The sequence below is a fragment of the Bubalus bubalis genome, chromosome 8 (genome assembly GCF_019923935.1).
Source record: "Bubalus bubalis isolate 160015118507 breed Murrah chromosome 8, NDDB_SH_1, whole genome shotgun sequence".
NCBI lineage: Eukaryota > Metazoa > Chordata > Mammalia > Artiodactyla > Bovidae > Bubalus > Bubalus bubalis.
Window position 1 is genome coordinate 117590477 of NC_059164.1, and position 24172 is coordinate 117614648.

Below are 24172 nucleotides of genomic sequence, written 5' to 3' on the forward strand. Positions count from 1 at the left end.
ACACTGTCAAATTAATACTCTTAATACTGTGATATTGTGCGATACTGCTCCCTTATAAAGGTTAAAGGACAAAGCATTAAAAATAACCATAGCTACAGTAATTCCTCGGTGAGGATATTTGTCAGTACTATAAAAAGATGTCAATTGTGACATCACAAACACACAAGGGGGAAGTAAAAGGGTGGAGTGTGTGCAGTCAGTTATCAGTGCATCTGTGCGATGCTTCACGGAAGCCTCGTGGCAGCCACACAGCAGAACCCTACCGTAGACACGCTGAGTTAAGGAGAAAGCAAGAGAGCACTCCACTCTGCAAGACCTTCAGTCCACAAAGGACCAGCGAGGGAGGAAGAGAGGAAGACAGGGACTAGGGTCAGACAGGAGGCAGTAGGGGGCGTCCGGAAGTCCTTACCTCGCAGTGATGACTCTCAATATGAATGAATGAATTTGTCCAATCAAAAGGCATAGAATGAGCAGATGCATTAAAAAGCAAAACTGCCTACAGAGAGACTTGCTCCACCAGTAAGGGCACAAATAGGTTCACGTTGAAGGGACAGAAAAAGATATTCCATGCAGGTAGAAACCAAGAGAGGGGGGGTAGCTGTGCTTCTGTAAGATAAAACAGACGTTAAAGCTGCAGCGGACAGAGAAGACCATTGTATACTGATGAAGTAGTTAATCCAGACAGAGGATGTGACCAAAACTAACCCAAAATGGGTGAAAGACTTAAAGCCTGAAACCACAAAACTCTTAGAAAAAAGCACAGGGGGAATCTTGGCACTGATCTTGGCCATGATATTTTTGGAGACAACACCAAAAGCACAGCCAACAAAAGCTAAAATTAATAAATGGCCCACCGGAAACCATCAGAACATCGCTACATCAGCTATACGCCAACACAAATAAAGCGTTTAATTAAAAACCTAATTGAGGGGAAAGGAGGGAAGACAGAAGAGAAGTTAGGGATGGAAGCCAGATTTCTCCGAAAGTGTTCAGTTTGTGTTTTTATTGATTAAATGTTCTTAATAACTAAAAAGTAATAAATAAACTACATCAAAATAAATAGCTTCTGCACGTCACTGGAAACAGTCTACAGAATGAAAAGAGACAACCTAAAGAATGGGAGAAAATATCTGCAAATCATAAATCTCATAAGGGGGTTGTATTCAAAATATATAAAGAACTCATACAACTCAACAGACAAAAAAACCCAACCATCTGGTTTTTTTTTTAATGGGCAGAGGCGGTGCCTAGGCACTCTTCTGAAGAAGACACACACACAGGCAACAGATGCATGAAAAAGGTGTTCAGCCTCAGGAATCATCAGGGAAATGCAAATCAACACCAGGGTGATACCACCTCCCGCCTGTTAGAATGACTAATGAAAAGGTGAGAAAGAACAAATGTTGGTGAGGACGTGGAGGAAAGGGAACCTCTGGGCGCTGCTGGTGGGAATGTAAATAGCTACGGCCTCCATGGAGACGGCAGGGAGGTACTAAAGCTTGAGTAAAAGCGGGACTACCGTACCACCCAGCAGTTCCAGCCCTGCGCATCTGACCATCTAAGGGAGAAATCAAGAGCTCAGAGGGACTTCTGCACTCCCACGTTGATGGCAGCGTTATGCACGTCGGCCATGACCCAGAAGCAGCCTGAATGTCAACAGATGAATGGCCGAGGAAGACGTGGCGCACTTACGGTGGAAGGCAGCCCTGAGAAAGAAAGCAAGGCTACCATTTGCACCAACACACTTGAACCTTGAGGACATTATGTTAAGTGGCATAAATCAGACAGAGAAATATGATGCAATTCCACTTGTGTGTGAAACCCGCGAAAGTCCAACTGACAGAAACAGAGCAGAACGGTGGTGGCCAGGGCCACGGGAGAGGGGCGGGCAAGGGGAGACGCCAGTCGGAGGGCAGCGTCGGCTGTGAGATGCCCTGTGCTCAGCCTGGCGGTGGCCATCAACAACACTGTATCAGATGCTTGAAAGCTGCCAGGAACGTGGATCGGAATTCCTCACCACAGATAGGAAATGGTGTTAACTCACCCTTCAGTACCTAAGAGACTCGGGCTTGACCCCTGGAGTGAGACGACCCCCTGTTGGAGGGCACAGCAGCACGCTCCAGTATTCTCACCTGGAGCCTCCCGAGGACAGCGGAGCCTGGGATGGCTGTGGGCTACGGTCCACGGGGTCCCAGAGGGTCGGCTTAGCGTGCACGCACCCCCCTGAGGGTCGGCTTAGCGTGCACGCACCCTCCTGAGGTGATTGCTTCCCAACATGTAAGTGCATTGAGTCATCACATTGTACCGGAAACTCACACCACGGTATACATCAGTTCTGTCCCAACAAGGTTGTAATGAGGTAGCACATCCTTGCTAAATATTAAAATATATATAAAACTTTGGTAACTGAGATTCTTGTGAAACGACAGACGGACAGGTGAAGAACCAGTAGAAAATCACCCACCTCAGTGTCCAGAGATTCTAAATCTACAGTCAGGAGACACAGCAGATCAGTGAAGAAAAAGACCTATTGAAAAGAACGGTTAATTTCGGCATTCATGCGAAGGAGAAAAACAGACGTTACTTCATACCTTATCCTCAGAAGAGTTCCGTATTAATTACACTAATACTTTCCAAGAGAATATATAAAATTACTAGAAGGCAACAGATGACGCACCGGGCCCTGAGCTGTGCCCGCCCAGGGCCCAGGGCAGCGTGGTGACCCGTGTGCGCTGGGAGCTTAGAAGACCCTCCTGACGTTGCCGCTGGAGCCAGGGGTCAGCGGCCGCCACCGTGCCGAGCTGCTCAGCAGAAAAGCACCAACCTGCTGATGGCCAACAGGGTGAAATGATCGTCTTCACCTGAGTTTTTAGTAACAACGGAGCATTGGCTTATGTTAATACACAGATTGAAATACACATGTTATTCAGGGGTTTGGGGTATTTTCATGTGCTTTTTAAAAGATGTGATCCTGTGAATAGAATAAGTATCTCTCGGTGCAATACCATAACAACCTAATAAGAGAGATATTAGACACGAAACAACCGTGAGCTCTGAGTTAGTGAAGAAAGAAGTCATCTTCCAGAGGTGCCTTTAGAAAAAAGACTTTCATCTCAGTTCAAAAGGATACCCTATTTTATTAAAGATAATTCAATGGCATTTTTCTAATGATGGAGACTCTTGAGAGTCCCTTGGACTGCAAGGAGATCCAACCAGTCAATCCTAAAGGATTTCAACTCTGAATATTCATTGGAGGGACTGATGCTGAAGCTGAAGCTCCAATACTTTGGCCACCTGATATAAAGAGCTGACTTACTGGGAAAGACCCCGATGCTGGGAAAGACTGAAGGCAGGAAGAGAAGGGGGCAACAGAGGATAAGTTGGTTAGATGGCATCACTGACTCAATGGACATGCGTTTGAGCAAACTCCAAGAGATGGTGAAGGACACGGAAGCCTGGCATGCTGCAGCCCCTGGGGTCACAAAGAGTTGGAAATGACTGAGTGGCTGAACAGCAATGATGGAAACAGAATTTTATTATTTTCATCAAGAAACAAACATGCATTTCAGTTTTAAAAGTTTGAGCTGATTGTTTTCCTTTAAATGCCTATAAAAATACTTTAACTTGAGCTTGTCAGTATAATGAGCCTTTCAAATCTAGAAATCACAGGTTAAGAGATTTAAAATAAAAGTGTAACTCTTGGCCCTGTCTTCATCTTGACAGTTTTTCAGAACCAGATGTGTGTCCCAAACAGAGCCCAGCTTCAGAGGCATTGGGGTCTGCAGGTTCCCTAGTGATAGATCCAGTAAAAGATAAACCCCAAAGCCGCGGCGAGCAAGGGGTTCATCAAGGCCCCAGTGGGCGGGAGACCAGCCCTGTGACAGGGACATTCCAGGAGCGCCAGGCGCCTGCACGGGCCTGCCTTTGGCTCTGCCTTCTGACACCCGCGTGTTCACCCCTTCACCCTCCTTGCACAGAACTGTAGATCAGTGCGCCGTTAGGGACCCAGTGTCTGAATTTCAGAAATCTGAGAGTTTACAGAGCAAAATGTGCAGTAGCTACAGTATGAAATATGGTACGTTTATCACTCTCTGTGGAACCAGGGGTCCTTTAAACTGGCGGTGACTTGTGCAACCAGAAGCCGCATTTCTAAGCTGTATCTCCATACTGACCACGGGCGAGAGTCAATGTAAAATCATCTTATATTTAGTCTAAAAAACTGAAATTGCCAGTAACTAGAAGGAAGAAACCGCATGACCCACTCACTTCACTGCCCAAGGCCGACAGATGGGTGCATTTCGGCCCGGCCGCCTCTGTGGGCTCGTGAAGTCGGGGCACTGCAGCGGGGTCCCCTCTCCTCGCAGGCCCTGCAGCTCCGTACCTCAGGGGTCTCCCGCTGTCCAGAGTCTGCTGGTGATCAAAGAGAAACCACGCCTCCAGCAGACTCATTACCAACTTTCAAAAACTGTCCATTGGGCCGAGTAAGAGTTAAACCCAAGCATCTCATGGAGGCCCTCAGAATCATCTGGTAAGACTGAAGGGCTGTTTCAACAGCAGGAAAGCTGCAAGTACCTGACCACACTGAATTGTTCAGCTCTAGAAGTTCCACTCCACTGAATTCCCTTTTTTTTTTTTCCTTGTCTGGCAGATAGGTGAAAACGTCTTGCCATACCTGGGGACCGCTGGCCTGGTTCCCTTCAGGGAAAAGAAGGCTAATCCACAGAAAGGAAAGGCAAAGCGCGGGTGAGACTGTGATATTTTTAGGCACCACACATGAGGAAGTGCTCCTTTCCTTTAAAGTTTCAAGACCTCACCAAGATGGATATGTCTTTAATACTCGAGATTAGATTAGCTCCGGCCATTCTATTTTTATAAATCAATTCGTCTTTCTTGTAAAAGAACCCTGGCCTTGCGTGCTCGCCCTTCTGTCTCAGGGCGATTAATACGGAGAATTGATGAGGACTTCCGCGGCCCCAGCTGCCGTGCGTCTGCTGGGTGTCAGCAGTCCCGCGGAAGGCAGAGGTCATCTGTCCACAGTCACGCTCCCCCAGCCCTGGCACATTCCCGACGAGACGGAGCAGGGCGGGGTGACGCTGCGCCACACCGGAGGTCGCCCAGACACCAGGCGGGGCGCGCTAAGCGCGGAAGGGGGTCGCCTGCTGAGCCCGCGCCCCGGGGAAGCGCGGAGCGACCCGCGTTCGCGGCGCCCGCGCGCGCAGGGCCGGCCGTCCGCGGGGCACCGCGGGCCGGGCGCGCTCCCGCGCCGACGGCTGAACCCAGATCAAAGCCGCCCGGGGAGGTCACGAGAGCCGCCGCGCTCGCGCCTGTCGCAGTGTGTACAGAACGCCCGAGTGTCGCCCAGAATGCATGGTCGGTCCTCGAGTGCCTTTGATCCTTATCTGGGAGTTCTGCTAGCATATGTCATATAATTGAGGTATGGCCTTTTATTGCGGCAATTAAAACTTTTCAAATGCATTATATTATCTCCACCCGAGCTAAAAGTCGGGGCCATTGTTTAGAAAGCGAGGTGAGGGGTCTGTCAGATGCTGCGGTTGACTTTAGGGACGGCCGCTCCCAGCCCCGCCCTGGGAGGGTGCTCCAACTTTTTTTTTTCATTCCATCTCACCAAACAGCATAATGGTCTTCACGTTTGCTCAGCCCTTTTGACTTCCTTTATCACATAGAGATGGCAAACATTCTGTTGCTAACTTGAAGTGGCTCCAAGCAGCAAGACGGGAGGACATGAAACCAGTAAACGCTTATCAGCGGATTCACTGATACGCTGTAAATTCCAGGCGTTTCGCTTTGCTTTTGAGGGCGGCCGTAAGTCAACACATTAGTAAGCAATTGCTGACATCAAGATGGATGCTCAGAGGGGCCCCTGGGCAGGCAGAGTTCACCTGGGCACTCCTGGGAGCGGGTCTTCTTTTCTCTTCCCCGGGATGTACTTGTAAATGACCAGTGATTGCTCTACATATCAGTTACCTGAATCCATAACTGCTTAATTTATCAAATATATGAAATGTGAGGCTTAGAAAGAGCAATAGAAGATACTCATTTTTAATGGAAAATGTTATGTACTTTGTATGCTTCTGTAGAATTAGTATTAACCACTAGTTTGAAAACTAGAAGCCGATCATCCTTGTGTGTGTGTTTTCCAACCACTAAAGGCCTCTGACGCACGTGACAGGGCTTAACAGGAGCAGAAGGATGCTGCTCAGGCAGGACTCGGGCCTGTAAGAAATGTTTAGTAACAGCTACGCTTCTGACGTGGCCCTGACCCGGCCACAGCATAGTCAGTGCCCATTTGCTAATCTAACTTTTTTTAGGATATTATTCTTGCTAACTTTTCAATACTTGAAGCGCAGGAGTGAAGACAGTCCCGCCGGCTCACTTCTAGAACTGCGCAAGTGCGCACAGAAGGCTTTTCCGCGTGTTTATCAACAAGCTGGGGCCAGTGTTACAGGCCAAATACTGAGGCTTTATGGAGCCTCAGCACTGGAAGTTTGTTCAGAATCTTCCCACACAGACAGTGTCCTCTTCTCAACCCCACGAGGAGACCGCAGGGCACTCCTGCAGAATGTGTACCGGGGGTGGGGGGAGCGGGGCGTGTGGGCCTTCATTCCTCACCTGTTGCAAATTTCAAGGCGACGTTTTTGTTGAATGCCAAGGGCCTCCCCAAGGTGAAGCGGAGGAGCCAAGAGATAAGAAATACACACAGGAAGAAGGAAGGAGCCCTGGCGGTGACAAGTGTCAGCGGAAGGAGCCAAGAGAGCCCTCTGGGCGGCCAGGCAGAGCGCTAGCCTGGCCGGAGAAGCGCGGCGGGGAGCGGGTGGAGGGAGCGGGGCCGGCCGGGGCAGAGCCCAGCAGGAAGGCTCGAGGAGAGGCTGCCAAGAGGCCTGAGGAGGGGAGCCGGGGTCAGAGCCGGCCCACCCTCCCACCTTTCTTCTGAGCCGAGTGCCCAGCTAGTCAAGGAACAACGTGGTCCCTCTCCCTGCTGGGCCACAACCGGCTCCTCCAGGCCGTCTGTGCCCTCACCCATCACCTGCAAAAGCTAACGGGCAGGGCGAGGGCACAGTGCTTCAGCTTAGGTTAAATAACCTGCATTTTTCCAATTTTTTTTATAATTTTATTTTTTATTGAAGGATAATTGCCTCACTGAATTTTGCTGTTTTCTGTCAAACATCAACTTGAATCAGTCATAGGTATACACATCTCCTCCCTTTTGAACCTCTCTCCAGTCTCCTGCCCCATCCCACCCCTCTAGGTTGATTCCGAGCCCCCGTTTGAGTTTCCTGAGCCATACAGCAAATTCCCGTTGGCTATCTATGTTACATATTGTAGTGTAAGTTTCCATGTTACTCTCTCCATACATCTCACCCTCTCCTCCCCTCTCCCCAGGTCCGTAAGTCTGTTCTCTGTGTCTGTTTCTCCATTCAGTTCAGTTCAGTTCTGTTGCTCAGTCGTGTCCAACTCTTTGCAACCCCATGAATTGCAGCACGCCAGGCCTCCCTGTCCATCACCATTGCTGCTGCCAAGTCGCTTCAATCGTGTCCGACCCTGTGCGACCCCATAGACGGCAGCCCACCAGGCTCCCCCGTCCCTGGGATTCTCCAGGCGAGAGCACTGGAGTGGGTTGCCATTTCCTTCTCCAATGCATGAGAGTGGAAAGTGAAAGTGAAGTCGCTCAGTCGTGTCCGACTCTCAGCGCCCCATGGACGGCAGCCCACCAGGCTGCCCCGTCCCTGGGATCCTCCAGGCGAGAGCGCTGGAGTGGGGCGCCATCGCCTTCTGTGGTCCATCACCATTGCTGCCCTGTAAATAAAGTCTTCAGCACCATTTTTCTAGATTCTGTATATGTGCATTAGAATATGATATGTATCTTTCTCTTTCTGAGTTAACTTCATTCTGAATAATAGGTTCTAGCGACTTAGCAGCAGCAGCAGCAGATTCATCCACCTCATTAGAGCTGACTCAAATGTGTTCCTTTTTATGGCCGAGTAATATTCCGTTGTGTATATGTACCTCAGCCTATCCACTCATCTGTCGATGGACATCAAGTGCTTCCATGTCCTGGCCGTTGTAAACAGTGCTGCACTGAACAGTGGGTACATGTGTCTCTCTCAGTTTTGCTTTCCTCAGGGTATATGCCCAGGAGTGGGATTGCTGGGTCATATGGTGGTTTTATTCCTAGCTTTTTAAGGAATCTCCATACCGTATTCCATAGTGGCTGTATCAATTTACATTCCCACCAACAGTGCAAGAGTGTTCCCTTTTCTCCACACCCTCTCCAGCATTTATTGTTTATAGACTTTTTTTGACCATGGCCATCCTGACCAGTGTGAGGTGACATCTCATTGTGGTTTTGATTGCATTTCTCTAATAATGAGCAATCCTGACCAGTGTGAGGTGACATCTCGTTGTGGTTTGGTTGCATCTCTCTAATAATGAGCAATGTTGGGCATCTTTTCATGTGTCTGTTAGCTATCTGTATGTCTTGTTTGGAGAAATGTCTGTTCAGGTCTTTTCCCCACTTTTTGATTGGGTTGTTTGTTTTTCTGGTATACAAGCTGCTTGTATATTTTGGAAATTCATCTTTTGTCAGTTGTTTCATTTGCTATTATTTTCTCCCGTTCTGAGGGTTGTCTTTTCACCTTGCTTATAGTTTCCTTTGCTGTGCAAAAGCTTTTAAGTTTAATCAGGTCCCACTTGTTTCAGTTCAGTTCACTCAGTCGTGTCTGACGCTTTGCGACCCCATGGACTGCAGCACGCCAGGCCTCCCTGTCCATCACCAACTGCTGGAGTCCTTCAAACCCATGCCATTGAGTCAGTGATGCCCTCCAACCATCTCATCCTCTGTCGTCCCCTTCCTTCTCCTCCTGCCCTCAATCTTTCCCAGCATCAGGGTCTTCTGAAATGAGTCAGCTCTTCGCATCAGGTGAACACCCAGGACCGACCTCCTTTAGGAGGGACTGGTTGGATCTCCAGTTGTTTACCTTTGTTTTTATTTCCATTACTGTAGGAGGTGGGTCGTAGAGCATCTCGCTCTGATTTATGTCATCAAGTGTTCTGCCTGTGTTTTCCTCTAAGAGTTTTATAGTTTCTGGTCTTTAATACATTTTGAGTTTTCTTTGTGTGTGGTGTTGGGAGGTGTTCTAATTTCACTCTTTTACATGTAGCTGTCTACTTTTCCCAGCACCGTTTATTGAAGAGGCTGTCTTTGCTCCATTGTATATTCTTGCCTCCTTTGTCAAAAATAAGGTACCCATAGGTGTATGGATGTATCTCTGGGCCTTCTATTTTGCTCATTGATCTGTATTTCTGTCTTTGTGCCAGGACCACGCTGTGTCGATGCCTCTAGCTCTGTAACATAATCTGAAGTCAGGAAGGCTGAGCCCTCCAGCTCCATTCTTCTTTCTCAAGACTGCTTTGGCTATTCAGGGTCTTTTGTGTTTCCATATGAATTGTGAAAATTTTTGTTCTAGTTCTGTGAGAAATGCCATTGGTAATTTGATAGGGATTGCATTGAATCTGTGGATTGAGCTTGGTGGTATACTCTTTTTCACAACATTGATTTTTCCTACCCAGGAACACGGAATATCTCTCCATCTGTTTATGTTGTCTTTGATTTCTTTTGTTACTGTCTTACAATTTTCTGTGTACAGTTCTTTTGTCTCCTTAGGTAAGTTTATTCCTAGATATTTAATTCTTTTTGTTGCAATGGTGAATGGGATTGATTCCTTAATTTCTCTTTCTGATTTTTCATTGTTAGTATACAGAAATGCAAGGGATTTCTGTGTATTGATTTTGTATCCTGCAACTTTGCTAAATTCACTGATTAGCTCTAGTCAAATTTATTTTTTAACTGGAGGAAAACTGCTTTACAATGTCATGTTGGTTTCTGCCGTCCAACAACGCCAACAAGCTAGAATTATACAGAATGCTGTCTCTCGTGAGCCCCCTCCCCCCACCCCACCCTCCGGGTGTCACAGAGTGCCAGGCAGGGCTCCCTGTGCTCAACGGCAGCCTCTCACCAACTCTCCGTGTTAATCTGCATTTTAAGTCTCTGACGACCCCTGCAGATAAAGGGATGGCTGTTTTTCTCATTTGTGAAATGCTTCCCATTCAGGCTGAGGAAGGAAGTGTGCCCGTTAACAAGTGTGAGAGCGATGTCGGTGAGCCATGCACCTGCATCCACGCTGACCCTGCCCTCCGCACCCAGAACTGGCTTCCAGCTGGGGGCCTGTGCCACAGACCCTGCGACACCGGGAGCACCCCCCGACCAGGCGCCTCCCCCCAGGCCCACGGCTACCTCTGGGTGCGTCCCGCCTTCCTGGAGGGGAGACACAACACGTCAGGTATTTTGTTGAAAACAGTGTCCTGGAGAAAACCCTGGAGAGGTGAAGGGGTGGCAGCGACTCCGGCCGTCCCAGAGCTCCTGGCTGCATCCGCAGAACCGCCACGGCCGTTTTCTTCAGCGAGTACTTCTCTGGCGCCTCGCGTGGCCAGTGCACAGAGCGGCTCACAGACAGACACATGGACGGGCGGCACGCGGGGAGACAGCCCCACGCTGGCAGAGAGGATGGAGGCAGGCAGGGGGCACCGAGGGCGTCCTCACGGGGCCACTGGGACCTGCGTGCACAGCTGCTCCGGGCACACCAGCGCTGTGCATCTCAAGCCGTGAGTGCTCACACGACACGAGGACAGGTGTGGATTCTTGCCGTCCCCCTGGGCGTGTGCACAGCAAGAGGAACACACGTGTCGGCACGTGTGCGTGATAATATACACACATATGTAAGAAAATAGAAATGCCCGTGGCCTCCACACTTACTGTCACTCCCTGAGGTGACCCTTGAAAGCTCAGGAGGGTACCGCACACTTGAAGCTGGGTGGTCACATCTCAGGCAAGGGAAGGGAAAGTCGCTCAGTCATGTCTGACTCTTTCGGATCCCGTGGACTATACAGTCCATGGCATTCTCCAGGCCAGAATACTGGAGTGGGTAGCCCTTCCCTTCTCCAGTGGATCTTCCCAACCCAGGAATTGAACTGGGATCTCCTGCATTGCAGGTGGATTCTTTACCAACTGAGCTATGAGGGAAGCCCCACATCTCAGGGAGTGACGACTGAATCAGTGTTAAACAACTTTGACTCCTAAACCTTAACTGGGCAGCTTCTAGGAGAGCAGTTCCCATTGCCAATGAGCATCAGTGCCCTTGCCCGGGGGGCTGTTAGAACACGGACAGCTGTCTCCGCCCGCAGTGCTGACCCAGGAGGGCTAGGGCGGCCTGGAATCAGCACTGCCCGCAGCTCCCCCGCGAGGCGGGTGCTCTGGTGCAGCGGCCTCCCCGGAAGAAGACTGCAGTCCCCCCGCCCCAGCGGTGGGACACCCTGGCGCTGCCATCTCTGAAGTCAGCACTTCTGCTGAGAACTAACGTGAGAGCGAACCTCGGCATCCCAGAGACTGTGTAAGGTCTGCACTGGCGCAGGCTAATTCTGGAGAAAGAAACCATCTTACCTCTCAGCTCTATTTGGGGAATCTCTCACGCTGCATGAAAAGCCAACTCAGAGAAAACCTGACTTATAAAACATTAATTGAGGCACCTGTGTATGCATTTCCAAGAAATTCTTCCTTTTATAAAGTATAGGGACCTCTTCTACTTTTAATAATAGAGATTATCAGGTATTTGAAAGGCTCAGGAACAGAGAAAATGAAGCCTTGCCAATTGGAGCCCATGAGCTTGGATCCAGCTGTCGGCTGGATAATTGTCAGCAAGAAACAGAACTGGACTCCAAAATGGAAAAGCATCTTCGTCCAGGCCTCAGACATGGCTGAGAAACCACTGCCAGTAAGACCCCAAGACGGAGGTGCCTGGATTCAAACCCTGTGGGCCACCGGCCGCTTCACAGGCTGCCTTCCCCTGACAGCCGGCACCCGCTCTGTAAGCCCCAGGGACCAAGGCCGGGGAGGGTCAGTCCCCACAGCCCTGGCCCCATCCTGCCCAGGCTCGAGGCTTCTTGCGGGATGAAGGAGCTGGAAGGGGCCCCCGGGGCTGCGAAGGCACCTTCTGATGCAGGTGACCGACACAGACACTGCGTAAAAACACACGCACAGACATGCCGCACACACGTGGTGTCCCACAGACCGGAATACTTGCCACTGGGGACATCCTCTGGGCCCGTGGAGAATGTGTTCCGCGCACCACACACCTAAAGGACCACGAGGCCGAACTGAGTCCCGAAGAAGGAGGACATAGCTCCTGCTTTGCGTGAGCCGTCAGCCCCCAGTGCCGCGCAAGGCGTGGGCGAGGGGACGGCACGCCCGAGTGCGCGCGCCTCCCACGTGGCCTCGGCCCGCAGCGCATGGCCACGTGCGCCCTGCAAATGCCTGCGCTCCTCTCAGCGGCCCTGGTTTGCTCAGAGCTGTCCCCTCAGCAGACAACCACGATTCCTGTTACCTCGTTTGTCCTGAGAGCAGAGTGCTTTTCTAGATCTCTTTGTACCAAATGCAGACCTTTATAAAGAGGCCTGAGCCTGGGGGAACGTTAGACTCTGTATTTGAGGACAGTGCCTTCAAAGCAAAACGAAAGTTTGTGATAAACTGTGATAAGCCGCCTTCATATTTAGGCTAGCAGTGAAGTCAGGATTGTTAGGTAAGTCCTAAAACTGTGTTCTGTAGCATGGAGACACACGATGGTCCATAAACTGATTACCTCAGCTTATTTTTTTTAGCTCGTTAGGCAACAGGGGTGGGTTCAAAACGAGGAATTTAGAGCTCGGTGAGAAAGGCAGGACGAGTAACCAACTCAAAAGGAGATGGTCTTTCTCGTGGATTCTCTTTTTGGAAATGTTCACACTGAAAGGACGGTTCCTGACCTGCAGCTGCGAGGGACGATGCTGCGGAGCCAGGGCACATGCCGTGCCAGGCATCACTAACGACGGCCTGCCGTGGGCCCGGGGGTGGCACTGCCCAGGGGCGGGCCTGTGAGGCTCCAGGGGCGCTGCCAGCGCAAGATAACTGTGTGACCCACAGTACCCGGCTCTGGTCCCTCCTCTCAACTCCTCACCAGCGTGCTCCCTGCCACCAAGCAAGGCCGGCCAGCAGGTGCCCCTTCTTGAAATCTCCGCCCATGCTCTCTGGGCTGGCGAGTGTGAGGGCAGCTGGGGGACGGTGGTGGGGATGCCAGGGTGCTGCCGAGTGCGGCTCACAGCGGGCGCGGGTGCTCAGTTCACAGAGATCAGCCAGCGCCTGCTCTGCTCCTACTGCACGGACATCGACGAGCTCTTCTCCGAGGTGGACCGCTGCCTGGCCATCAACCGCAGCGTCCTGCAGCAGCTGGAGGAGCGGTGTGGCCGTGAGCTTTCCGAAGAGGAGTGGGGTGAGATCCAGACCCAGGTAGGCATGCCAGGCCGGCCCTGCGGCAGGTGGGGAGGGGAGGGGGTGAGCAGGGCAGATCCAGACCCAGGTAGGCGCGGCCAGCCTGCTGGGGGCGGAGGGCCGGGCACCGCGTAGAGGGGCCGGGCACCGCATAGAGGGCATGTGTGTCTGCCCCCAGGGGGCCCTGGGACCCTCGTCACCCACTCTGGGGTGAGGCCAAGGGCCCTGGGTGTGGAATTCTGCTTTGATGAAGGCATCTAGTGAGCAGTGAAAGCGCCAAGGGCAAAGGCCTCCCCACGTGCCCCCCTCCCGCCCCCACCCCAAGCTTCCTGCCGGACTCAGCCTGCCTGCCCCAGCCTGCCTGCCCCTTGCATCTGAGGAGAGGGACCCCGAACCCGGCAGGGGAAACACTTAGAAATCACAAAAATGCTAAAATGCATAAAGAAGTTTAGCGGCTACATAGTGTCAGAGACTGCTTAATTAAAAGAAAGTCGGTTACTAAGGTTCAGCATTTTATAAACTGTGTTTCGAAGTCGGTCATGCCAGGTGGGTTGCGGTGCCTTCCATTTTTCGCAGTAGCAGAGCACAGATGTAATTAGCGTTATTTTAACCCAGGATGAAACGTCTTCACATTTAGAAGACCCTCGTCTGTGGGTGCCCGGTTCTCATTTAAACGCGGGGCACTGCCCGCTGCGGCGTAACCCGCAGGTGTGCCGCCTGCCCTGTGTTGCAGGCCCTGCGCCGGGAGGCCCCCGACTGCCCCATCTGCCTCACTGCGCTGGCGCCGCGGGAGACGGTCCTGCTGTCCTGCTCCCACGTGTTCCACCGCGCGTGCCTCCGCGCTCTGGAGGAGTTCTCCCTGGGGGAGAGCGCTCCTTTCCACGCCTGTCCGCTCTGCCGCTGCTGCTATCAGAAGAGAATTCTTGAATGCTGAGTTCACAAGGGAAAAAATTATATAATTCGGGGGGGACGTGTTAACCTTATTGTTGGTGGTTGTATGTTAGGAAAGCTGACAATATTTTAAAAGCTCACAAACCCATCCAATTCTAGTCTTTATAAAGAGAAAACTTCAAGTTCATGAGTTGAGTCAGCTGAAGTGAAGAACGGATTAAAAACTTCTATCTCGGAGGCACTACAGTTTGCTGATTAGCTCGGCTTCTGGTTGGTGGGCTGGGCTGCTCGTGAGAGTAAAGTGATTCCCTCGCTGCCCTCTCAGACACAGCGGGGCTGCGGGCGCCCGGCGGGCCTGCCGGCGAGGTGGCCGCACAGCGTCCTCCCAGGCGGGCCTGCCGGCGAGGTGGCCGCACAGCGTCCTCCCAGGCGGGCCTGCCGGCGAGGTGGCCGCACAGCGTCCTCCCAGGCGGGCCTGCCGGCGAGGTGGCCGCACAGCGTCCTCCCAGGCGGGCCTGCAGCTGCAGCTCGCGTCCGACCGCAGACTGAGCCTAACCTCTCGGGCATCCAAGGCCCTCTGCCATTCAAATGCTTGCTCTGTAGTCCTTGCTTTCTCTCTATGGGACATGTTACTGTTGAGTCCAGCACTCTGAATACGTAAACCCAAGATATAAAAATAAGTATTCAGTGGTTTCAGCATCAGTTCAGTCACCCAGGCTTCTCTTTGTGACTCCCTGGCCTGCAGCACGCCAGGCCTCCCTGTCCATCACCAACTCCCGGAGCACAGTCAAACTCATGTCGATTGAGTCAGTGATGCCATCCAGCCAGCTCATCCTCTGTCGTCCCCTTCTCCTTCCACCTTCAGTCTTTCCCAGGGTCTTTTCCAGCGAGTCAGTTCTTCCCATCAAGTGGCCAAAGAATTGGAAGCTTCAGCTGCAGCTTCAGTCCTTCCAATGAACATTCAGGACTGATTTTCTTTGGGATTCACTAGTTTGGTCTCCTTGCTCTTAAAGGGACTCTCAAGAATCTTCTCAACACTACAGTTCAAAAGCATCAGTTCTTCGGCACTCAGCTTTCTTTATGGTCCAACTCTCACATCCATACACGGCTACTGGAAAAACCATAGCCTTGACTAGACAGGCCTCTGTCAGTAAAGCAACATCTCTGCTTTTTAATATGCTATCTAAAACAGCGCATCACGTATTAATAACTCAGAGCCACATGTTCATGGCTCACATGTAAAGAAATCCAGGGAATCTTCCTGGGAGCCTGGTCATTCACACGCGCTGACCACAGGGTCCTGGCGAGGTGCCCCAGCTGCTGGGACAGAAGAGGCCCCAGATGTTAGGGACAGACAAAGCAGCCTGTCCTCTGAACTTCCCCGCCCATCAGCAGTAGGTGAGGGGCCGAGGAGCTGCCCTCAGTGGCTCCCAGCTCTTGGCCGCTCTGCCTGGAGTCCCCAGCGAACCCTCCCCGGTGCTGAGGAAGAGCAGGTAGACTTTTCCTTTTAATTAAAAAAAAAATTCTTTATTTATTTGGGTTTTAGCTGAGGTTTGCAGGATCTTCATCGTGGTGCCTGGAGCGTGTGGGATCTTAGTTCCCAGACCGGGGATCGAACCCGCATCCCCTGCACTGGAAGGGGGGTTCCTACCCCTGGGCCACAGGGAGAGCCTGCAGGCAGGCTTCGCGGCCACCTGGGGCCCCCGGAAGGCCAGTGCAGCCACAACCAGCAGCCAGGGCGGGAGGCGCGACAGACAGGCAGCCGGGCCAGCTGCACCCCTGTCCAAGCGCACAACGGCCCCAGCGTCGCCTGGGAAGGAGCCCCACCACGCCTGTCCCTGTTTATTTCTCATCCCATCGGGGGTGTTTTCGTTACATAAAGCCCACGCACATATGTCCCTTAATGACCACATCCACATAACCTGGGGTACGTCCACTTGCAATGGTGGAGAGTCCCACGAAAGAATCTGGAGCCTCACTTGGAGATGATTTAAACGGTGAGCAGACACTCACTGGACCATTAAGAAAGCTGAGCACCGAAGAATGGATGCTTTTGAACCGTGGTGCTGGAGAAGACTCTTGAGAGTCCTTGGACTGCAAGGAGGTCCAACCAGTCCATGCTAAAGGAAATCAGTCCTGAATATTCATTGGACGGACTGGTGCTGAAGCTAAAACTCCAATACTTTGGCCACCTGATGAGAAGAACTGACTCCTTGGAAAAGACCCCGATGTTGGCAAAGACTGAAGGCAGGAGGAGAAGAGGATGACAGAGGATGACATGGTTGGATGGCATCACTGACTCGATGGACATGAGTCTGAGCAGGCTCCGGGACATGGTGAAGCACAAGGGAAGCCTGGTGTGCTGCAGCCCATGGGGTCGCAAAGAGTGAGACACGGTTGAGCGACTGAACAGCAGCAGCAAACACCTCCGTGAGACGGCTGAGGAAGGCTGGCTCCCACACGCCCCTCCCTGCCTCCCGCCCGTGGCCCCTCCAGCAGAGCACAGCCTGCTGAGGAGGAAGGCCTGGCCAGTCTGATGCCAGACCCACGCCCAGAGCCTGCAGGGGGGCACCCAGGGGGCCCCAGGCACTCAGTGAGCGCGGGCGGCCACTCAGGGCCGGCGTGACCGCGTCCTGGGCACGCCAGCAGGGCGCTGCTGCCCACACCCGGCGACCCCGCCTGCTTCCGGAGCCCGCCTCTCACACGGTCCCTCTGACTCCATGAGTTCTGCAGATCCTTCCAGGAAACTTCCTGCGTGTCGCGCTCTGCCGACACAGGCAGCGGATCCGCAGGAGGGTCAGTAGGGATGGAAGCCTGGGCTCGGCCGCGGTGGGAGGCGGCGCAGTGGCAGCCCCATGAGGGCCCCGGGGCGCGTCTCACTCGGCCGCGGCAAGTCAGGGAACTTCTTACTGAAAAGCTCCTGGAACATCACCCCCAGCAAAGGCTGCGGAGGCCGCGCTTACCGGACGGGAAAACGTGCGCTGCAGTGGGGCAGCCGCTTCTCGGCAGACCACACGTGCTCAGCCACAGGCACCACGCAGACGCGCATACGATTACATCGCAGTCTCCCTGGGTCTCCTTTGAAAACTGGTCACTGATCAAGACAGAGTGGCGGCCCAAAGAAGCCTGAGTTTGGTGGAGGACTCACTTGTGATGCTGCCTAAATCCATAGATAATCCCTAAGTTTCGTTTTACCTGTCCAAGCAGCTGAGTATTTGGTTTATTCTCATTTTAGTAGTAAATTCCAGTTTTGTTTAATTTGACATATATATATATATATATATATATATCATTTTGAAATAATGTAGGTGTACAAAGTTCCCATGGAGCTTTCGCCCAGCTTCCCCTCATGTTAACACGCCTTAGTAAAACTGTCAAAACCAGAACACTAGCATTGAAACAACAGTGTTAACTGACCTACAGATCCGATCCACCATCTCTGGGATGTCTTGTGAACAAGAATTTTCTTTGCCAACAAGAATGCTAATGTCTAAAAGAATGCATCTTCCACGCTATAAGCCAGGTGTATGTAGGGACGTCACCATGCCATGTGGGAGACAGAGGAGAATGAGTCACTGACCAGGGCCCGAGAAGAGAAGAGGACGTCTAAGTGTCCATAACTCAAAACACACGGTTAGTGTTTGGTACGTGAAGAGGCGCATATTCTTCAAAACGGTGTGAGAAGTACCAATTAGCGCTTTGGGTTACAGAGTTTAGACATCAGCCCGGTCCTCAAGGACACTGGGTTTATGGAGAAGGCACGAAGGTCACACACTGTTCACCCTACGATTTGCCATGACCCACAGCAGCCTCGTGCGGAAACAAAGCTGATGGGCGGGAGCTGCGTTTGGGGCTCAGAGCAGACTGACGGCGGTGGCCTGAATCCCCGCGCGGTGGCCCTGTCCTTGGGAGCCCCGGGAGGGCAGGCAGCCAGGTGTGCCCCCAGCGGCTGCCCAGTTCCTGCAACTGTCCCTCCGGAGGGTAAGTTCATGCTTGGAAGTGGCTCAGAGTCCCAGGGGTAACTCCCCTTCACGTCCACGGTGCTGCTCCTGGTGGACCCGCTTCTCTGCAGTCACCTTCCCGGGACCCCACGCCACACGGCTTTTGTTTGCCCCTGAACCACACGGGGCCAAGGCCACGGCCGCCTTGTGGGAAGCCACACGCATCGCGCAGCACACAGGAGAGCGAGTGTGTGGCAAGTGACAGCCTCCGCATAACCACGATCGCATTCCTTTCCTCAAAAGAAACCGGGAAAAGGATGACTGATTCCCACAAATGAAGCCTTCAAAGTGGTTATGTTTGGGCTTCCCTGGTGGTGCAGTGTCTAAGAATCCGCCTGCCAACGCTGGGGCCCCAGGTTCGATCCCTGGGCCAGGAAGATCCCACATGCCTTGGGGCAGCTAAGCCTGCCTCAGCAATGACTCAGCCTGGGCCCCAGGGTCCAGAGCCACAACCACTGAAGCCTGTGCTCCACAATTAGAGACACATGCACACCGCAGGGACGAGTAGCCGCCGCTCACCGCAACCAGAGCACGACCCGTTGCAGCCAAAAATAAATAAAACTTTCAAAAAAGTAGGTCAGTTTGAGGAAACAGAAGTGTTCTGGGATTGATTTAGATGGTGGTGTTTGCCCAACCCTGAGGATATACTCAAGGTTAGAGAGAAAAACCCCAGGCCCAAGGCGGTCACTGGTATCACCGTGCTGAAGCCCGTGCTCCCTGGCCTAGCTGCAGTCTCGTTCCCCACCAGCAATGCAACCTCGACCCACTGTCTGGGGCCTTCCAGTCCTCACCAGGTGGTCTGTCTTGTGGGCCCCCTCTACCTACCAGAGAGGAAGGAGCAGCCTGCACAATGGCACCCTTACTGTTGCCTTCCCCAAAGATGCCTTGGCTTAAAAACGCTACTTCTTTGGCTAATAGCCCCCTTGTCCTGCCCCCTCCCTATAAACAAACACCTTCCATCTTGTACAACCCCTGCATGCTCCCTCTAGCCACAGGACGAGATGCTGCCCAAATCATAAACCTAATCAAGCCTTCAGATCCCTGGATTTACTTGAATTTTGGTTTTGAACACGAATCACCAATGGACTGTATACTGTGGGAGTGAGTTTTATGGTGTGTGGTCAGGCTCCCCCCAGAGACGGCCATTCTCCTGCTCTCTGTCCACCCCCTGCTGGCCTGGTCCTTGCCTCACCTGCAGCCTACTCACCTACACGTCCCTTCCCTCTTCCTCGCAGAGCCTGACCAGTACCTGCCCGCACACCTGCCCACCAGCCCCAGCTACTGAGCACCCTAAGCTTCCGATGAGAGGGGCTCCTTTTTGCTCCTGTTTTCCTGATACCCAGCCAGCCTGACGTCCCGCACCACTGACATCCATCCCCCGTCACTGATACCGCCCCTTACCCTGAGGCCAACCTGGAACTGATCCACATCCCCTGTAACTGACACGCACCCCCACCCTCTACCCCGCAGCCTGAAGTCACTCCAGGACCTTGCTTCAGAGGTAAGATCTCTGGTCCAACAAACCCCTGAGGTCTCTCTTGCCGCCGCCAGCCTCCTCCTTTGGTCTTCTGACAGGGCAGTTACAGGGCTTGCAGGCCTGGGGGTGCAGCCTGACACGTGGTATGCGAGGTACATCTCAATGAAAGGAGTTGGGGCAAAATTCGGTAAATATTTTAAAAGCTCAGAGTAGGGAAGTCCTAAGTATGATATCAAAAAATTTATGGGAAATTGTAAACTTTAACTACTTCAAAATTTTAGATTTCCATATAGCAGAAAAGTGTGAACAAGATAAAAAAAAGGAAAAATATTTATGACAACAAAAAGATAAACATTTACTGTAATAATTTTATAAAAGAATAAAGATAAGAGATATCAAACGTGGGCCATGTATATTTAATAACCCATATAAGGAGAAATATAAATAGTGGACTGATGTTGAAGCTGAGCCTCCAATACCTTGGCCACCTGATGTGAAGAACTGACTCACTGGAAAAGACCCTGATGCTGGCAGGAGGAGAAGGGGACGACAGAGGGTGAGATGGCCAGAGGGCATCACTGACCTAATGGACATGAGTCTGAGTAAGCCCCGGGAGTTGGTGACAGACAGGGAAGCCTGGTGTGCTGCCGTGCACAGGGTCGCAAAGAGTCGGACATGACTGAGTGACTCAACTGAACTGAAAAATTCTTTTTAAAGTTCCCCCACTGGTTACTAAAAAGGCAAGAAAAAACACCTTTTGCCCATCAGGTTGTCACTAACTTGAAGACTGGCAAAATCCAGGGTTAGCTAAATGCACACGTCTCAGACACGCTGTTGATATGGTCTTTCTGGAAACAGTCTGCAGTGTGCATCCTCTCTGAACCATTTTCATTTCTAGGAAGATATGACATTGTGACTTACAATAGAAATACACATATGGTCTTCCTCATTTCTGGCACAGAGCTCTAAGGAAAGACCCTTGGAATTTCCTAAGTGATAACAGGATAAGAGTGTCTTTTGATATTCATAACAAGCCCCTCTCAACCACACCTGGGCCTATGTGAATGAAGTGGCTTTATTTAATTCAAGTGAAGCTGATTTACAAAACTGTGTTCGTTTCACGTGTACAGCAAAGTGATTTGGTTATTCATACACGTGTGTGTATATGCATATATGTATTTGTCTACATTCTCTTTTTCCGGTTCTTTTCCATTGCATTAGTAGCTTGCCAAACAATACTGAATATACTCCCTGTTCAGTTCAGTTCAGTTTAGTCGCTCAGTCGTGTCCGACTCTTTGCGACCCCATGAATTGCAGCACGCCAGGCCTCCCTGTCCATCACCAACTCCCAGAGTTCACCCAGACTCACGTCCATCGAGTCAGTGATGCCATCCAGCCATCTCATCCTCTGGCGTCCCCTTCTCCTCCTGCCCCCAATCCCTCCCACCATCAGAGTCTTTTCCAATGAGTCAACTCTTCACATGAGGTGGCCAAAGTACTGGAGTTTCAGCTTTAGCATCATTCCTTCCAAAGAAATCCCAGGGCTGATCTCCTTCAGAATGGACTGGTTGGATCTCCTTGCAATCCAAGGGACTCTCAAGAGTCTTCTCCAACACCACAGTTCAAAAGCATCAATTCTTCGGTGCTCAGCCTTCTTCACAGTCCAACTCTCACATCCATACATGACCACTGGAAAAACCATAGCCTTGACTAGATGGACCTTTGTTGGCAAGGTAATGTCTCTGCTTTTCAATATGCTATCTAGGTTGGTCATAACTTTCCTTCCAAGGAGTAAGCGTCTTTTAATTTCATGGCTGCAGTCACCATCTGCAGTGATTTTGGAGCCCAGAAAAATAAAGTCTGACACTGTTTCCACTTCCCATGAAGTGATGGGACTAGATGCCATGATCTTCGTTTTCTGAATGTTGAGCTTTAAGCCAACTTTTTCACTCTCCTCTTTCACCTTCATCAAGAGGCTTTTTAGTTCCTCTTCACTTTCTGCCATAAGGGTGGTGTCATCTGCATATCTGAGGTTCTTGATATTTCTCCCTGCAATCTTGATTCCAGCTTGTGCTTCTTCCAGCCCAGCGTTTCTCATGATGTACTCTGCATATAAGTTAAATAAGCAGGGTGACAATATACAGCCTTGATGTACTCCTTTTCCTATTTGGAACCAGTCTGTTGTTCCGTGTCCAGTTCTAACTGTTGCTTCCTGACCTGCATACAGATTTCTCAAGAGGCAGGTCAGGTGGTCTGGTATTCCCATCTTTTTCAGAATTTTCCACAGTTTATTGTGATCCACACAGTCAAAGGCTTTGGCATAGTCAATAAAGCAGAAATAGATGTTTTTCTGGAACTCTCTTGCTTTTTCCATGATCCAGCGGATGTTGGCAATTTGATCTCTGGTTCCTCTGCCTTTTCTAAAACCAGCTTGAACATCAGGAAGTTCACGGTTCACGTATTGCTGAAGCCTGGCTTGGAGAGTTTTGAGCATTACTTTACTAGCATGTGAGATGAGTGCACTTGTGCGGTAGTTTGAGCATTCTTTGGCATTGCCTTCCTTTGAGATTGGAATGAAAACTGACCTTTTCCAGTTATACTCCCTATGGTATACAGTAAACCCTTGCTGTTTATACTCTATCTACAGTAGTAGCATCTGTTAACCCCACCCTTCCCTTTTGGTAACCACAAGTTTCCGTGCCTGAGAGCGTTTGTTTTGTAAGTAAGTTAATGTGTACTACTCTTTGGCGCCCACGTGTAAGTGGTAGCATATTCGTCTTTCTCAGACTTGCTTCACTTAGTATGGTAATCTCTAGGTCCATCCATGTTGCTGCAAATGGCATTATTTCATTTTTTATGGTTGAGTAATATTCCACTGGGGCTTCCCTGGTGGCTCATGATAAAGAATCTGCCTGCAGTGCAGGAGATCTGGGTTTGATCCCTGGATTGGGAAGATCTCCTGGAGGAGGGCATGGTAACCCACTCTAGTGTTCTTGCCTGGAGAATTCCAGGACAGAGGAGCCTGGTGGGGGGCTACAGTCCATGGGGTCATAGAGTTGGACACAACTGACAATCACTTTACTTCGGTACTCCACTGTGTGTGTGCACCATGTCTTCTTCATCCACTCCTCTGAGGATGGACATTTAGGCTGTTTCCATGTCTTGACTGTTGTAAACAGCGCTGCCATGAATACTGGGGTGCATGCAACTTTTCCAACTAGAGTTTTCTCCAGCTATATGCCCAGGAGTGGGGTTGTTGGGTCATATGGTAGCTCCAGCCTTTGTGTTTTTTTTTAAGGAACCTCCACACTGTTCATAGTGGCTGCACCAACTTACACTCCCAACAGTGTAGGAGGGTTTGCTTTTCTCCACACTGAACGCGGTGACTTTTGTAGACTCCCCAAGGATCGCCAGGGGCACCAACCCTGTGATTAGGGGCTGAACTGTCAGCCCCACCCTCGTGACCTCTGGGGAGGGGAGAGGGGCTGAGCTTATCACCAGCAGCCAATAATTTAATCCAGCACGCCTGTAGGGCGGAGCCTCCTCCACACAAACTGCCACCTGAAGGCATTCCGAGAGTTTCCTGCCATGTGGAGGCTCTGGGAGGGTGCGGCACCCAGGGAGGGTCGGGAAGTTGAGCACCCCCTCCCCAAACCTGGCCTGGGGGTCTCTCCCAGCTGGCTGGTCCTGACCCTGCTCCTTTATGGGAGGCAGGTCATCTAGTGAATGAACTGCTGCCCAGCGTCCTGCGAGCAGCTCTGGAAGGGGCTGGACTGGATGAGGGAGTCCTGGGCTCTGCTGTGGAGCGGGCTGGGCAGAGCGTGACGGCCTCTGGGCTCGGGATGTGCGTCTGAAGCAGGGGTGAGCAGTCAGGCTTACTGAGACTGAGCCCCTCGTGTGTGGGGTTGCACTGAACTGAAGTGCAGGACGCCCAAGCAGCGATCCACAGAGGACTGGAGGAGTGCCTGGTGAGGGAAAAAACCCGCACTGGTGGCCAGAGATGAAATAGAGAACAGAGACAGAGATTCATTACCAACTCCTAGAGCAGTGCACTAAGGCGCGCAGAAAGCCGTTTGTTAGATTCTATGGCAGCTCGAAACCAGAAATAAGCCAGATACCACCCATATGGAGCTGACTACAACATGGTCCCCACACAGCAAGAGGGCTATACAGACATCCCATGGAATGATATTAACCTACACGTTGGTAGGAAAAGAAGTTCATGAGCAAAGGCTGTTCCATACACACACGACAATCCCGTGGGGCATCTGGTGTGTCACAGAGCATCCACGTGGAATTACTGCGCCAGGCACACTTCCCGCAAGGTAAGAGTGCGATTCGGCAGACCAGCGGGAACATTTCAAACAAACGACGTCATCGCCATTTCTTTTACCAGCCGTGCTGCGTGGCTTGCGGCACCGCAGTTCC

The 24172-nt window shown here is 51.5% G+C and overlaps 1 protein-coding gene across 3 annotated transcripts in view; it reads left to right on the forward strand.

Moving 5' to 3' along the window:
- Window positions 1–14312, forward strand: part of RNF32 (ring finger protein 32) — a 38847-nt gene extending 24535 nt beyond the window's left edge. For 2 of the 3 annotated variants that reach the window (XM_044947113.2, XM_044947114.2), the window contains exons 8-10: window positions 10130–10318; window positions 13226–13393; window positions 14109–14312. In XM_044947113.2, the coding sequence (XP_044803048.2) occupies window positions 10130–10318; window positions 13226–13393; window positions 14109–14309 (558 nt within the window). In that variant the 3' untranslated portion in view covers window positions 14310–14312. The remainder of the gene's footprint in view (window positions 1–10129; window positions 10319–13225; window positions 13394–14108) is intronic. The other variant, XM_006061409.4, reaches the window with a different exon arrangement.
- The last annotated feature ends 9860 nt before the right edge of the window (window positions 14313–24172 follow it).